We start from the raw sequence: 17,992 nt of genomic DNA on the forward strand, positions 1-17,992 counted from the left end.
TAAGTCTACTGGATGTACTAACGGACTAATAGTCCATGCTAATAATTTTCAAGTTTGAGTTAAGTTTTATCCAAAAGAAAATCATTTAGTTTTAGAAGTACCCAAGATTTCCCCTGCGTGATTCCCAGGTGCATGTGGCAATTTGAGGAGAAAAAAACCGTAGGCTTTTTTCTTTATTTAAAACAAAAGATTTTAGTTGTTTTAATACGAGTATAATAAAAAACTCGTTGTTAAACTTTCCAAATTATCGTAAATGACAATTTATTGAATACTTTGCAGTTTTGCACAATTACAATTGCGTGCGTATATTTACACAACTCGGAGAATTGCAGGTGTAGCGACTGCACAAATTGCACAAAATTACATCAACAGTTCCCTGGCGTCACTAAAACAATAATAAATATAAAATTACACAAGATGATTCAAAGAATCTGAAACAGACAAGCGATGATCGTCACAAGTTAAATCGATTCGATATCATACATCTGCCCATACAACGTCATCTTAATGGATGTAGCTTCTTCGTAGAAAGAAAACAATTCAAAAGTAACTGAAAGACAATAATTAAATAATTTAAATATGTTTTTTTATTTGATGACAGGGTACCTTTTTTTTTTACGTGGGGAAATCCTCATGGATACCTTCTCGCCACGGGGAGGCAAGAAGGTTATGTCGGACTTCAACCGACTAAAACCCCACGGTGTTCCGACTCGCCTGATGACTGAGCCACGGGAAAATTTCGTAAACTTCCGCAATGATGACAGGGTACCTACCCTAACCCCTACTCTTTGGTAGCATATTTTTTTTCGGACAGTTAATGAAACCCATACCCCAATCAAGAGACGTGATAGCCCAGTGAATATGACCTCTGCCTTCGAGTCGGAGGGCGTCGGTTCGAATCCGGTCCGGGGCATGCACTTTAAGAAATTAAACGGTGAAGGAAAACTGCCAATCCGCATTGGGCCAGTGTGGTGGACTACTGGCCTAACCCCTCTCATTCTAAGAGGAGACTCGAGCTCACCAGTGAGCTGAATATCGGTTGATAACGACGAGTGCTCTATTAGTTTTCTTGAATGATTTAACGAAAACCACCACAATTAACTATGAACATAATCATCAATTCCCCAAGCTCTTAATAATTAGAAAATAATGTTAGCCTATTGATTAAAAATAGATACACATACGCCAATTAATAGAAAATATTATAAAATAGGTAACCTAGTAATAAAAAAATGTATTAAAATACTATTCTCCAAATGGCATTTAAATTACTGCAATTACCGTCATCAACCCATATTCGGCTCACTGCTGAGCTCGAGTCTCCTCTCAGAATGAGAGGGGTTAGGCCAATAGTCCACCACGCTGGCCCAATGCGGATTGGCAGACTTCACACACGCAGAGAATGAAGATAATTCTCTGGTATGCAGGTTTCCTCACGATGTTTTCCTTCACCGATTGAGACACGTGATATTTAATTTCTTAAAATGCACACAACTGAAAAGTTGGAGGTGCATGCCCGGGACCGGATTCGAACCCACACCCTCCAGAATCGGAGGCAGAGGTCATATCCACTAAGCTATCACTGCTCTACTGCAATTAGTTATTGTACAATTGCCCAAAAGTTTTAAAATTCCCCAGCGAGGATAGCGGTTAAAGACCGTTCAGCATTTGCGTAAGTGTTTCAATTTTCTTTGTGTCACGCCAGACGGGACCTGGAAATGTAAAATTTGCCGCTTTTGAATGTTATTCGCATTCATCACTGCCTCCACTATGCAGATTTGATGATACTTTTTGTTATCATAGTTTAATCTACTTGTATTTGGCTGGTGGGAGGCCGTGGATAGGTACGATGTCGTGTAGAAACCGAAAGGGCTGTGGAATTTCATCCTCCTCCTAACAAGTTAGCCTGCTTCCATCTTCGATTGCATCATTACTTACCATCAGGTGAGATTGTAGTTAATGGCTAACTTGTAAATAATAAAACAAAAAAAAAGGTATAGCAGCAATCTGATTGAGATTTCAACGTTCAATTACAGAAATTAAAAATCCCGACTGCCTAACCTGCTCGCACCTAGTCATCCGCCTCGCGTATTTTTATATAGCGATTAATAAAGAACGTTTTTCTAATTGTGCGATTTTTTATATGGCCATGATATACCATTTTGAAATCCGATGCGCCTCTAGATGCGCCCTTGAATTTGATACCTATATCGCAATATTCGAAAAAGATTTTTTTTTTCACCTCAAATCTATAGCGTCTCACAGTCGTCGAAAAGTATTTTTTTTAATTTCACCTATCTAAGGGCACTGTGGTTATTAAGAGAGACGAAAATCTTAGCATTCCATGGATTCACCGATGAGGTGCCGGGTCCATCGCGTGGTAGAGAGAAAAAGTCCGAGCAGAGTCTTGGACTTGTGACTACAGGATGTACGGTTAAGGAATTCCTTGACGATCGATCAACACTCCTCCACACGGCACAGTAAGCTCAACAAGTACTCTACGCTTAGTTTGTTTGGAAAAAAGGAAAATGTCTGGTCTAGATCTTGAAATAGCGACATCCTCTGGGTTTTTATGATGTTTTTCATACATATTCATTAACAAAATCCAATCATAAAAAGTAAATCCGTACAGCGGTTTGGGAGATATGAGGCAATAAAGAGTATTACATACATACAAGATACCCGCGAAAAAGATAACCCTTCTTGCAGTCGGATAAAAAAAAAACTCATTATAAAATTAAAAAAAAGGGACAAATAAACAAGAGAGAAAGACATAAAATTTAAAGGTGAGAGAGAGAAGGAAGCGAATGAATAATTTAGGAGTCGAGCCATCACCTGCGCCGGGTGATGTCATTCGGAATTATACCGGCGAATGGAATAAACATAACAAGCGGCTCTGCGTCTTTTACACCGAGAGCCTGCTTTAGCCACACATACCTCATCTTATAAAGGCTGAATGGAGATGTCCAAAATTGGGCCCACTTTTTAGAACAATAGAGCAATGAAAAACGTACTAACAATATTTTACCAGATTACTCTATTATAATCGTTGCCTAAATAGTATTCGCCAACTTGGAAAATAAGCTGATTTTATTATTTTGACACTGATCCATTTTTGCAAATGCATATCGTAGTGATTTTTATGCACTCTCAGATGCGTATCTGAGACTGATCTGACACTGATTATCAGTTGTCTTTGCAAACGCGGACTGTCAACGTCAAATCAATCAATGAAAGAGATGTCACTGTTAAATATCATTATTATCCTATACTCCGCGCCACGAAACAAGTCCCGTAGACGCGGCGCCAATGTCGGAATAGCGTTCATTGTCATTTCTGTAAGGTGCTGTCAATTTTAGTTCAGATTTTAGCTGCGGGACTTCTTTCGTGGCGTGGAGTCTAATTTGTTTATATGTGTCAAGGTAGTGTCAATTAGACACAGATAATGCAATGAATTTAATGTCAAAGGGATACGAATTACCGCACAAATGCAGGTAAACGGTCACCAATAGTAAGAATGACACAGACGTATAATAAGCACTTCAAAAACATAGACATTTTTGCCAGTCGAGTAGGTACTTTTAAAAAGTTGGTCACCGGCACACTTAAAAGTGATTAATAATCTTGCTATTTATTTATATATTTTAATTTTTATTGTAATTGTGTCATTTCTTTTTTTTTAGTTTTTTTATTTCATTATTTTCTTTTTTTTGTATAAAAGCACTTTGTTAGATAATTTAATTTGAAAATCATTTTTATCAACCCCATCTACATTTTGTATAATTACTTGTGGATAGAGATGTGGGTTGTGTATGAAAACTAATTGTTTTTAAATTTACTTTAAGTTTTGTAAGTTATATTATTGTACACAACTGTTTTCGATCCCAAATAAATAAAATAAAATAAAAATTATTTAACTGACTAGGCAAATATAAATTTCTTTGAAAATTGGCTTCATGAGTTCTCCTTAATTGTCCCAGTTTATGACCAATTTTCAGCTCTGTATCAAGTTTGTATGGAGACTGAATTTCTCTTTGTCATTTCTCTTTTTTTTAATTATTTAATTCCTTTGTTTTACATGTTACTTATCTAGCTACTTTATGATTGGTGTGTTTTACATGTTACTTATCTAGCTACTTTATGATTATCTAGCTACTTTATGGTGGTAAGCAAGGTAAGAGAGTGGCTCCTAAGACAAGGGCCTACATAGTACATACAGTTGTAAAAGAAATGGAGTTTTCCTTAAATAAAAACTTCCAAGACTTTACTATAATTATACCAGAATCTGTGTAATATCATCTATTATGTTTTCTGTGATAATTGACAAAATTGACTGATAGTTCTAGAAATTAGTACAGTTAAACAAACAAGCTACTCGTATGCTGATAAGTGTTATTTCCGAAGGAATCTCGAAATTGTTTTGTTCGGAATTTGAAGTTGTTGATATTCTAGACTACAATATAAAGCTTTGCAATTTCGGTTGGATGAAATTAAATATCTCCTGTAGCTAATTGAACTTTTCGCATAGTAGAAATAGCGTTGGTTTAACGGTTCGCAAGTTACAGAGACCTTTGCGGATTTTTATTGCTTAATAAAAACGAAATTGCTTACACCGACGTCGTGGTGTTTCGACACTTCGACACTTTTCAGAAGCCACGGCTATTAAAAATGTTCCAAATGTTTCTTTTTATTTCTTTATTATACCTACACGAAATCTATATCTATATTCTTCTATACTAAACAATACATATTATAAAACTGGACAAATCTATTCATTACTGCGCAATTTGAGATTTTACTTAGGTATACCATTTGTAACACCAAACGTTACCGTGGCATAGCGCCATCTAGAACATATAATAAAACTGTAACAGGTTAAATTCTATACATTCTGTACATTGAAGCTATTTTGAAAATTTTTGTTGGGGGGCATCGATACTGAAGCTAAAAATATATTTTTTCGATTTTTTGTCTGTCTGTCTGTCTGACCGTGTTTTTTTGTTATTCGGGCATCATGCTGAAACTACTGAATGAATAAAATGAAACTTGGCATGGTTTAAGACCATAATACGGAGAAGGTTATAGGATACTTTTTATTGCGAAATTAAAATGAATAGGGAGTACAATAGGGTTGAAAGTTTGTATGGAAAGTCCTTCATTTTTAGAGTTACAGTTTTAAAAATTTGTTTATAAATCATAAACAAATACAAATTATAATGTGATTCAAAAAAATTTAAAATTCAACCCCAAGTTTACATTGATTTCCACGCGGACGAAGTCGCGGAAGTACGCTAGGATATACTATAGATCAATTTTTAGTTTTCTTATCCAGTTTTACTTTGCGTCCTGCAGACCTAAGATTGGTTTAGTCCACGGATTAAAGAAGTCGTTAGCTTTAGCGTTGTTTGTTCTATGGTCCTATGGTAGTCCTTTGACGATATTATATCGCAATGCAATCGTGAACTCATCACGCAAACATGAATGCATCTATTTTCGCGAGGTTTTAATCTTCAGCCACTGGACGTCCACAGCTGGACATAGGCTTTTATGGACGTCTTGTCTTCTTTCTTGTCTTGTCACTACGGTCTTGAACCACAACAAAGAGAAGGAACAGTTAAGTTACCAGTTGGCAAGCTTATTAATTTTGATTGTGATTGAGTCACTAAAGATTTAGATTTGAAGATGAAGATAACAGCTAGTAGAGAGATCTATACGGATTCGGACACCGTTTGCACTAACGATAAACAATTATTATACTATTAGATATGTTATGTGCCTACAAAAACACCGCAAAAAGTGATCCGAACGCTTCTACTCTCTCTCTCTCTCTACTCTCACATTATAAAATGTGTATATAATTTTACACTTCCTGAACACAAACTTCACACGACGTTGTAGATAATATTTAGATATTATTATATCTTTAAATAACTTTCGACTAGCAATTAAGTCAATTAGGCAACTTTGTTCGCTTAGTTTCGACACGCTATTGCCATATCTATAGCATAAAATATCGTTGGTTTGTACGATATTGCATGCATTGTACTTATGACCACAATGTCTATCATTTCTTTAAACTATGCAATTTTGTCGCACATAGCCATTTCAGCTTTGCAGCTAGCAAAGCTAATACATTATACCTATTTCTAGCAAATCTTAAAAGCTTGGTTTTTCTGCGGATCTCCGAGAAAATTCGTAGGATTTCCTACAAAGTTGTTGATAATTGGTTTTTCTTTAAATATGATTCAAATAACAATGTGATAGTTATTATTCGTTGGCTTTGTTGTGGATAATAGTTGTAAACGATGTTTCCTGTTGTTTCAGATTATATCGCGAGGTTCGGCCGGATGGCGGAGCAGGCGGCTCGGCGAAAGTTCTGGCAAATCCTTTCCGCTGTTGAATACTGCCATGAGAGGCGGATTGTACATAGAGATCTTAAGGTTAGTACCTTACCTTACCTTATTGATAAATATTCCACATCGAGCTCGGCTCCCAGTATACATAGGCTAACACGGCAATGTGGTAATAAAATAATCGCAAAATTTTTCTTTAGAAGACTGATACATCTACTCGTATACTAATACCAGCTGAGGCTGCGCTGTTTCAGTCGCGTGGTTCCCGTTTTCGTAGGAATATGGGGATTATATATAGCCTATAGCCTTCCTCGATAAATGGGCTATCTAACACTGAAAGAATTTTTCAAATCGGACCAGTAGTTCCTGAGATTAGCGCGTTCAATCAAACAAACAAACAACTCTTTAGCTTTATAATATTAGTATAGATTACAAAGAGGTAAAGTTTGTGGTATTGTAGAGGTTAATATCTGGTACTACTGAACTGGTTTGGAGCATTCTTTTACTACTAGAAAGCCACGTTATTTGTGAGTGTCATAATTATGCTTGTTTTGTCTTCGTATTCTCACATGAACGAAAACCACGCAGGTGAAACCGTGAGGCTCCTGCTAGTCTATACTTATATAATATTTTAAAGAAGAAAACTTTGTTTGTGTGTATGTTTGTTTGTAATGAACAGGCTCAAAAACTACTGGACCGATTTTAAAAATTCTTTCGCCATTCGTAAGCTACATTATCCATAAGTCCGTCATCAACCCATATTCGGCTGCTGAGCTCGAGTCTCCTTTCAGAATGAGAGGGGTTTGGCCAATAGTCCACCACGCTGGCCCAATGCGGATTGGCAGACTTCACACACGCAGAGAATGGAGATAATTCTCTGGTATGCAGGTTTCCTCACGATGTTTTCCTTCACCGATTAAGACACGTGATATTTAATTTCTTCAACTGAAAAGTTGTGTGCATTTTAAGCACACATGCTTGCACACAACTGAAAAAGATATATCATATCATATATCCACTGGGCTATCACGGCTCATCCATAAGTAACATAGGTTAAATTTTATTTTGGATAAAAGGGTAGGGGTAGGGTAGGGGTAGTTGAAAGTTTACATCGAGTTTCACGCGGACGAAGTCGCGGGCGTACGCTAGTAACTTATGAAACATCTTAACATGTATCTATAAGTGTATTATTAACGGCTTATATAATTAGAAGTCAGAGCACGTGTGTGGGTGTTTGGCGGCGTGTTAAACGTACAAACTTTTCCCATTTAGGCGGAGAACTTGTTACTGGACGCGAACATGAATATCAAAATCGCGGACTTCGGGTTCAGTAACTACTATGCGGCGGGCGAACTGCTGGCCACGTGGTGCGGGTCACCACCCTACGCCGCGCCCGAGGTCTTCGAAGGGAAGCGGTACACGGGCCCTGAAATTGACATATGGGTACGTTATTGCTTTTCTTTTGTTAGATATTTAAGCCTGTTTCACATTTGCCAACTTTGTTTCACATGTTGTATCAATTTTTTTTCTTTAATCCATTAATCTAATAGGTACTAATGTTAAGCGGTTTCGAAGTTTGTGAAGTTGTAGATCTGGATTCAACATACTCGTAACTGTCTAAGCGAAGCTTGTCCAGGTGCTCTAGAATGTTATAAAAGCGAAAGTTTGTGTCAATGTATGGATGGATGGATTTTTTTTTTATTCTTTAAAAGTTAGCCCTTGACTACAATCTCACCTGATGGTAAGTGATGATGCAATCTAAGATTGAAGCGGGCTAACCTGGTAGAAGTAGGATGAAATCCACATTTCGGTTTCTACACGACATCGTACCGAAACGCTAAATCGCTTGGCGGTACGTCTTTGTCGGTAGAGTGGTAACTAGCCACGGCCGAAGCCTCCCACCAGACAGACCTGGACCAATTAAGAAAATCTCAATTGGCCCAGCCGGGGATCGAACCCAGGATCTCCGTCTTGTAAATCCATCGCGCACACCACTGCGCCACGGAGGCCGTCAAATTTAGGCCTGTTTCACATTTGTCAAATTTGTTTCACATGTTGTATCAAATTATTTTTTTTTTTCTATAATCCATTAATCTAATAGGTACTAATGTTAAGCGGTTTCGAAGTTTGTGAAGTTGTAGATCTTGATTTAACGTACTCGTAACTGTCGAAGCGAAGCTTGTCCAGGTGCTCTAGAATATTATAAAAGCGAAAGTTTGTGTCAATGTATGGATGTTTGTTAATCTTTTATGCCGTAACTATACTGAGTCAATTTGGTTGAAATTTTGAATGAACATTAGGATCCATTGGATAAACACATATGGTACTTTTTGTCCTAAGGACGATCAAATCTGACCACTTGTTACAAGTTTCTCGATTACAGGTAGTATTGACATTCATTATTTAGGTTATTGTAGACGGGAGGTATCAGTGTTGGCATAAATAAGCGGGTATTTGATGATTTGAGCTCAGTTGTTTGTTAGGCAGGGTAGACGCCGTCACGCTGCTAGTCGCATTAGTGATTTTTTGCAATAATGTTCATGTCGGGCAGGGAAGGCGAGTGTTAGCTAGTCGGAAGGGATCCCTTAAACCTACTCTCAAGGTTACTAGTCCGGGTTTCCTCTACCACAAAATAATGGTACATTCACTGTCGCTGCTACCCGTCACATCACACACTGTCATCCAAAAGATACGTGTAACAAAATTTCAGCATAACGTGTTAGGAATAGTTGTTTTAAAGATATAGCATCAATATTCTTTCTACACAAAAAATAATATAGATGTAAGGATAAATTTTTGAATTTAAAGAACACGTTCTAACAAATTGTCTGTCATGTCACCGATGCTGATAAATGTGGAACAGCCTTAAGAGCCGCGCCGCGACCCTGCTTGCAAAATGTACCCTTTTCACTATTTCCTATCTAAAGAGTAGACCCATCTGCTATATGTCTACTAGACGTACGTTTGACGTATGAGATTCTAACAAAAAGACGCCTTTCTCTGTGTTTTACACGTATATGCCTTTCGGTTTTTAGTTTGCGTTTTTATTTATTCGTTGACAAGTCAGCCCTTGGCTGCAATCTTTTCTGATGTTAAGTGGTAACTGACCAAGGCTGATTTCTACAGGTCAGAAATTAGCCAATTTAAAAAATATAAAATCGTAATTTGAGTTGGGAATCGAACCCAGAACCTTTCTATTGAAAACCACAGAATTACCAAAGCGTCAGAGAGGTCATCGTCCTCGTTTACGTACTGACGTCAAATTTCTTTTCGGCTATATTAAAACCTTTTAAACGTAGTTATTAAAGCTCATAATAAGGCTAAGGACGTTCAAATGATTATAACTTAGTGTTTACGAGTATGATGAATGGTTTGACGTAGGTTAAGGTGATTTAAAACGTTTTTTTTGCACTAATACAGTATTAATTAATGTAATTTATTAAATTAATAAATTAAGAGCAGTAAAAGTGGAAGTTTACTTTGCGAACTTTTACAGTAAAAGTGGAATTGGTTTTTATAATGAAACCTACTTTTCTAAAAATACGACAAAATTCTCGTATTCTTAGTAATTCTATCAAACCAATTGAATACATTTTGATTACAACACATGGATGAAAATGGTTTAGGAAATTTTCTTAGTATTCACATACTCGTATGTAAATTTAGTTTAATGTAAAGAATTATCTTTGATTGATTAAAAACATATACGTAGGGGGTTTTTATTTGAGAATTAACAGATGGATTTTAGGTATTTACGTAATATATTATTGTAATAAATTTTATTAATTAGGTAATATATTTTAAACTAATGTATGTATATTTATTTACACATTAAAATCACTCTTCCAGTACATTCAATTATTATATTTAAGGCTTCGTTGAGATTTATTCGACGCAAATTCCGGCTGCTTGCTCGTAATGAGCTAGCTTAATTTCTTTCAAAATTATTTATGCCTTTTAAACATTGCCGGAGAGCCGAGAGAGAGAAATTCTTATATAATAAGAAATAATTTACAGAAATTAACGAGGTTTACTCTACTTACACCCTTACTTACTCTTAATGAGACTTTAGTGTAATTTTCTTTTCTATTTTAGCTACTTGTACCATTTTAGGCACATATACCTTACTTGATGTATTTTTTTTTCAGTTTCAAATACATGCTTAATTGTAAACATGTAGTTAATTTTTATGTAATAAATATACGAATAAAATTATCGTTGTATGCCTGTTAGTACACTAAATCAGTAGGTACAGATAATTTTCAAAAAACGCGTAAACCACGACTATAGCATGTACTCGTAGTAGTAGGTAAATAATGGATCATGGAGGAGGGATAGGAGGGCTGCTTAAATAGCAAGTTAAAGCGGTATTTTTAAAAAAAATTCTTAGGGTTGACAAGTCTTCAGACAACCCTAATGTTTAATATTTAATGGTGTTTCTGCTCCAAACTCTTTAGTTACCTGTAATATTTCTTGACCAATTATAGAAGCATGGTCTGTCTAACAGCTTTAATAAAAGCGTAAAGATTTAGTTATATCAGTCTCGTTCAATCATAAAAATAGTCACAAAATGTTTCCATTAAGCCGATATTGATATAAAACAAGTAAATAACAAATGTATAGTATACATTTGTATTTCTGTATGTGCAAATAAAAAATGTTTGATAATCACATGCCTCTTGCTCGTAAAGTAAAAATACACGCAGAATATGAGCCGTAAAATCTTGATAGTGAAGTTTTATCTAAAATTCTTTTCACGCCAATAAAGCTTTTCTCGGCGCTTTTCCTGCGTGCCGGGGGCTGTTCCATCTTTGTACGTATATCTTTCGTACATGATTTTGCCGGTCATGACCTCACCAACGCGTGGAGCGAGTTTCTTATTGATTTTAACTCGAAGGTGACGTATATGTCACTATAGTGTCTTATGGAAACATTCAAAAGTGTTTAAATAATGATTAGAAAGGAATGATCACGTTTTTAACACTATGCTTTGTAATAGTCATGTTACCAAGCCGCAATGAAAGCCTTTTTCGTTTAATTGCCTATTGCCATCGTTTATTTTTCATTTTAAATTTATTATCTCACTAGATTACAACGAATAATGCTAAATTGGCTGTTTATTGCTAATTTTTAACAGAAAATCTTTATGCTGACTCTCTGATCTTTGCTAAATCGGTATAATGGAAAACCCATTTTAGGATATGTGGTAAAGATAATCCATACAATAAGTGAATATGCTGCAACACTAAAATCAAATTGCTCAATTCTCGACTGTGGTTTCGGGGTGAGTGAGTGGTGCGAATCTAACAAATTAAAAAAATATATATAAAGGAATCCAATAACATGTAGTTTAATTCTTAATTATTGTCATAAAAATATTTCATTTTCGTATTTTTATAGAGTCACAGGGGAAAGGGTGAGGGAAGGGAGTGTAGGTACACAAAAGAGTCAAAGTGCTTCCGCTTTAGCGGGTTTCACCGTGACAATGAAATATTGATCAAGTTTGATTAACAGTGGCGTGCTTACCTATTTTCTGAACTAGCTAACGCCGCGTAGTTTCACCCGCGTGGTTCCCGTTCCCGTAAGAATACGGAGATATTATATAGATTATAGCCTTCCTCAATAATTGGGCTATCTAACACTCAAAGAATTTTTCAAATCGGACCAGTATTTCCTGAGATTAGCGCGTTCAAACAAACAAACAAACAAACAAAACAGACAAGCTTTAGCTTTATAATATTAGTATAGACTAGGTGTGCCCATAGTTTCGCCTGCGTAGATCTTGTTCCCGTAGAAATATCGGAATGAAAGTTGTCTGCGTACTATTCCAGACTATAATCTATATTTGTGCCAGCCAATCAGATGCGTTTAATTGTTCTGAATGTATAAATGGTGTACTAAACAAAGTCAGCTACTTTGTTTCGTAATAGAAAGATTATTATATTATTATTAAGTATCACGGAATTAAAAAAAAACGTTAGCTTTTAGCGTTTTCTATGTTCTGTGATTATTACCATAATATAATATAGACATATACTTTGACCCACTACGGCATCCAGTGACGTAGCTATGTAGAGTTAGGGGGCAATTGCCCCGGGCGGCATATGAAAATTTCCAGTCGATTCCGAGCGATGTAAACCCACTGAGTGAATCTCATGTTCCCTATAAGCAAGGGAGGGCGAATCAAATTATTCTATCGTTATAAGGAGTAATAACTGAAGGTTTCACATTTTGCTTGCAGAGCCTGGGAGTGGTTCTGTATGTGCTGGTGTGCGGCGCGCTGCCCTTCGACGGGTCAACGCTTCAATCACTGAGAGACAGGGTGCTGTCCGGCAGGTTTCGGATACCGTATTTTATGAGCGAAGGTGAGTTGATCTATCCTTATCCAACATATACACAGGGGCGTCGCCAGGATGGAGGCATAGAACGGCATATGTACCTATCCTCAGTGAGATTAAAAAATTGGTTGTCTGTAAAGTCGGTTTACTGACGATAGTTGAACGTGACAACGTCATAATAAAATACTTTTTTTAAAATACTGTTTAAAATTTTATTCCTTGTAAAAAAAGTTGGCAACCCTAGAGCGAGGGAACGACGCATGACGTCATCTTTTTACGAGTCCATCGAATTTTGTGAGGTTGTCACGTTAAAAAAATAACCAAAATTCAAAGCAACTCTTATTGGTGGATTAGATAGAATTCAACTTCCAAATACTACGTGTCATTCTGGAAAGTTATATGCAAACTTACAATTGAAGCTATTTATTAAAAAATATTAACTTGGGAAAATGATCTATCGACGCCCTTTATGGGGGGTTTAAAAATATAAAATACATAACGCTTTAGTTATACATTTAAACATAATTGTGTATGTTTTAAAAATTGTCCCGATATTGATAAAAAGACTTCGCAGCATTCCTGCCAAGCCAAAGCCAGCTTGGCATGGCAGCAATGCTACAAAGTATTTAAAATACTGTGCATACCACCTGTATGTAGAGACAGTACAGAGAGAAAGAGTCACGTTGTAGAGAGCTGTGTAATTAATAGCATTAGAGAGAGCAAACAACAAACGAGAAACTGTTATCGAATTCGGAGTTAACTAATCCGAAGTTACTTAGTACGAGTATGTGGATTAGTTGCGACTGTTGGAGGTTTAATGTGGATCGACTTGACAGGCGCATTACTGAGTCGGGTCAGGCGTTTGAATCTTCCTGCATGTAGGAATGTATCTCAGTGTACCATTCAAGCAATGAGTCACTACGTCGACTTTCGTCGTGTTTTCGTTTTTGTGATCATCTAACATAGTTATTTCTACGAAATGACCTTGACTGCGCCATTTGACATCAAGTAGTAATGATGTTTTGTTTTAACTACCATCTAACATTAATATTTCAACAAAATTTCGTAAATACCAGTTTTTTGTTAAAATAACGTTAATTCCGTTGAAAAACCAATGTTAGATATTGTCAAAAACGAAAATACGATGAAAAACGATGTAGTGACTCATTGCTTGAATGGTACACCGAGTTACATAATAACCTTGCTGTTCTTGGATGCTTTAGTTCGAGTTCAATTACGAACGAAAAGTATTAGGTATACCTAACGATTTGTCTAGGCTTTATGTGGTTTTTTAAACCATTTCATTTCAAAGAGTGTGTTAAAAGTTAATGAGTTAATTAGTAAGAGTAGGAACGTGAATTAGTTGCTACTGTTGGAGGCTTAGTGTGGATCGACTTGACTGGCGCATTACTGAGTCGGTTCAGGCGTTGGAATCTTCCTACTTGGATGCTTTAGTACGAGTTCAGTAACGATCGAAAACCTACTCAGACAGACAGCACAGATTAATCAATTTGAAGAGAAAGAGAAATATTATTTTTGTAAAAAAATTAAAAATAATACAGCCCAAAGAAATCTTTATGTATTATAAAGATTTCTTTGGGTTATGTATTATAAAGATTTCTTTGGGTTTTATTATTTTTAATTTTTTTACAAAAATAATATTTCTCTTTCTCTTCAAATTGATTAATCTGTGCTGTCTGTCTGAGTAGGTGAGACTATAGTCTAAATTTAGCGCTTTTAGGGTTCCGTAGTCCATAAGGAACCCTTGTGGTTTCGCAGCTGCGAAGCGAAGCTGTAAATTAGCATGAGTATGTACATTAAATATGTGAACAAAGTCGTAAAATGTTTTTACGTTGATAATAATAATTCTATTGTTAATTAAAAAAGATAAAAGGTTTCAGTAAGATAACTCAGAGTCTGTTAAAAAGTTGAAATTTGGTATGGGTATATATCGCACCTATATAAAGTGGTAAAAAGAAAATTAGAAAAAAAAGTTTGGGGTTCCCTCCCTACATGAAAAGTGAGGATGAATTTTTGGTCGTCTATCCCATGGTGTGGGCTAACTTAATCTACGGAACCCTACACTGCGCGTGACCCGACACGTACTGGGCCCGTTTTTTATTTAGATAAAGATTTTAATGTTTATCAGGTTTTTTCTACTGCAATAGAAATACGAACCGTTCTTATCATGGTGAATTCATTAAAATAATTAAATGACTTTATTTACAACTCGCACCTTTATTTACAAAAGCCTTACCTTACCAAAGAAATTTACACCCATGCGTCAGGTATCCTATATCATATTCCTAGCGTGTAAGTCTTATATAATTTATTGCGTAACGTTATTTATTAACATTAATTAATTAATTATTTATTCAATTAATTTAATGCAGTGTATGTTTTATTTATTGAACACAACAAAAAGTTACATCACTTTCAGTTTACCGGTAGAACAGGTAAAACAAAAACTTAGTATATTAATTAAGTACTTACTGCATTAATTAGGTGTAATATATAGCCTTGCTGTTATAACCTGGTCAGCTCCGATCCATTGTTTAATTAAGTATATAGTGATTTACATCGTCACGGATCGATGAAGTGTATATACATATATATATACCTACTTTCTAGTGTTCTTAGGTCAAATACACTCTAACTTGTTGATAGAAGAAAAAAAATAACCATTAACAGTATAATACACAATCAATCACTATTAACCCATATTTGGCTCACTGCTGAGCTCGAGTCTCCTCTCAGAATGAGAGGGGTTATGCCGATAGTCCACCACGCTGGCCCAATGCGAATTGGCAGACTTCACACACGTAGTGAATTAAGAAAATTCTCTGGTATGCAGGTTTCCTCTTGATGTTTAACCTTCACCGTTTGAGACACCTGATATTTAATTTCTTAAAATGCACACAACTGAAAAGTTGGAGGTGCAAGCCCCGGACTGTATTCGAACCTACTAAGTCTATCCTAATAAGTCCTTACAAAAGGCCCTATGTCCTCCAGTGAACGTTCATCGGCTAATATGATGATGATGGTGATGATATATCAACAATCATTAATTTACATAACTGTAGAAAATCGCAGACCATTTATAACTTTCATACGTAGGTTGAAAAGAATATTTAGATTAAAATTCGGTCGATCAGTCACTTCAAATATTTGGGTGTACACCTCTTTGGTTTCCAAAACATGAATTCGGTTTTTAAGTTAGGTCTATATTTGAATTTTCTTATGTAAATCCTGCACGTGATTGTTATAAAAAAACATTCGTTCACATTATCACAACATGTAAAGCAGTTTCGCCCTCGTACGAATACATAAAGGTTGTATATTTATTTCAGTAAGTACGAGTATTATGTACTGATGAAATAATATACTTAATAGTTTAAAAAACATGCTTTTAGCACACACTAAAAATTAAACACAGACTGACAGCGAACCCTTTCATTTAATACCCATATCATGGGGGTGCATTTCAAATAGCCTGTCCGCCATCTTGGACGTCCGCCATACTGGATTTAAGTCACGTGACTATTATTTTGTATTCCTGTCAGCAAACCTTTTTTTGATTGATATTTGATATCCTTATCATGGGGTTGGATTTCAAACAGCCAGTCCACCATCTTGGGGAGGCCGCCATATTGGATTTGTAACGACGTTTCATAGCTAGTCATGTATTGTAAACTCAGAGCGTGTGCAAAATTTCATCCTAATCGAAGACCGGGGAGTGGGTCAAATTAAGATTCCAAGATTTTCTTACACACATAGTTATTTACAAGTGAAGCTAATTTAAGCGTGTTAAAAAGGAAACCGTTCTCATACTCAGAAATTAGCATATTCAATTATCATAATTTAACTAATAACAATGTGCTAATACGACGACTTGGTGTGCAAAGACAAAAAAGGTGAAATAAACCTTGAAAATTGCTACGCTTTAATATTTCATAATCATTTGAAATGTTGGTATTATTTAATTGGATTTTTACAGTCATGTTTAAACTTGATAGCACATTGACGCAATCACCGCAGGATATGCATCATAATTTCCATCTCAGAATATAAAACGCAAATGGCTTCATCGACATAATACTCGTATAGCAAAGGCATGAGATTGGTCATATAGACTACGTTATAAAAAAAAAAAACGTCGCGTGTGTTAAATTTATTTATTTATATGTCTAATTAATAATGATTTTTCTCAAATAATATTATTGGAACAGAATTATAATTTGTTGTCATAAATATCTATTGTTACTTGTAAGATCAGTTCGGCTAAGATCGTCAGTCGGGTAAGTCCGTCAGTTTAGTATTTTTATAGAGAAACAATTTGATTAGTTGATAGGCGTTGTATGTTAATACATACTTTATCACGTAGTGTAATAGACCTGATATAAATCATTTTAGAAATGGCCAATAATATCATTGAATGAAAATTTAAATAAACTGTGCCGATCTAATTGACTAACTTTATTAAGATAAGTATCCTTAATTCAATTTAATTTTATTAAAATAAATATATTGAATGTTATTTAAGTTTTACTGAGTGTCAAGGTATTTTAAATAAAATAAAATAGAATCGTGACCAAATTAATCATTTATTTCTTTAACTGAACAATATTACTTTTAATTTTAGTGACTCTACCGCCAGTTCGGAAAGTGCAGTCTCTTGTTGAGAAGAACGGCAAGAAACTCAACAAATGCTCTTTTAAAGTATTGGTTAATTACAATTACAATATTTAGGATAATAATTAATACCTTGAAATAGATAGTTCAATTAAGTCTTAACTTCAAGACAAATCAAAATAACATTAACCATTATTACCATACAAATATACAACGACGTAATTAGGTACTATATAATGTCGTTGCAAATATACCTAATTTCACATAAGTAATATTCGGATGTTATAACTTATCGTTACAACAATACAACATAATAAAATACAGTTTACAACAAAGATATTATGTATAAAATACTTAGCTTTCATAAAAGAGCCTCAGAAACACAGGAAGACACCATAACAACAACATTATTTTATATTTCCTAATCACACCGGCCAAGACGCCATTTCGTCATCATCCATGAACATCTCGATTCTTTACAAAACGCCTATTGGCTAATATTCCTTCTGCATTTGTTTGCAATAGACCAATCACACGCCATCTGCTCAAACTGACCACAGATTACTTGATACCGCGTATCCTGACGCTCCGTGTCTATGCCAGTAATTCCTCATTACATAGAATCATTCTTAGTAGTTCCTACCAGTGTTACCATATTCCAATAACGTT

At 35.4% G+C, this 17,992-nt stretch overlaps 1 protein-coding gene across 1 annotated transcript in view; it reads left to right on the forward strand.

Annotated features, from left to right (window-relative positions):
* Positions 1–17,992, forward strand: part of LOC112044029 (serine/threonine-protein kinase SIK2) — a 113,196-nt gene that overhangs the window by 61,878 nt on the left and 33,326 nt on the right. Inside the window, exons 4-6 of the mRNA XM_024079749.2 lie at positions 6,325–6,440; positions 7,626–7,796; positions 12,595–12,718. Of these exons, the coding sequence (XP_023935517.2) occupies positions 6,325–6,440; positions 7,626–7,796; positions 12,595–12,718 (411 nt within the window). The remainder of the gene's footprint in view (positions 1–6,324; positions 6,441–7,625; positions 7,797–12,594; positions 12,719–17,992) is intronic.

Source organism: Bicyclus anynana, chromosome 16 (assembly GCF_947172395.1).
Source record: "Bicyclus anynana chromosome 16, ilBicAnyn1.1, whole genome shotgun sequence".
NCBI lineage: Eukaryota > Metazoa > Arthropoda > Insecta > Lepidoptera > Nymphalidae > Bicyclus > Bicyclus anynana.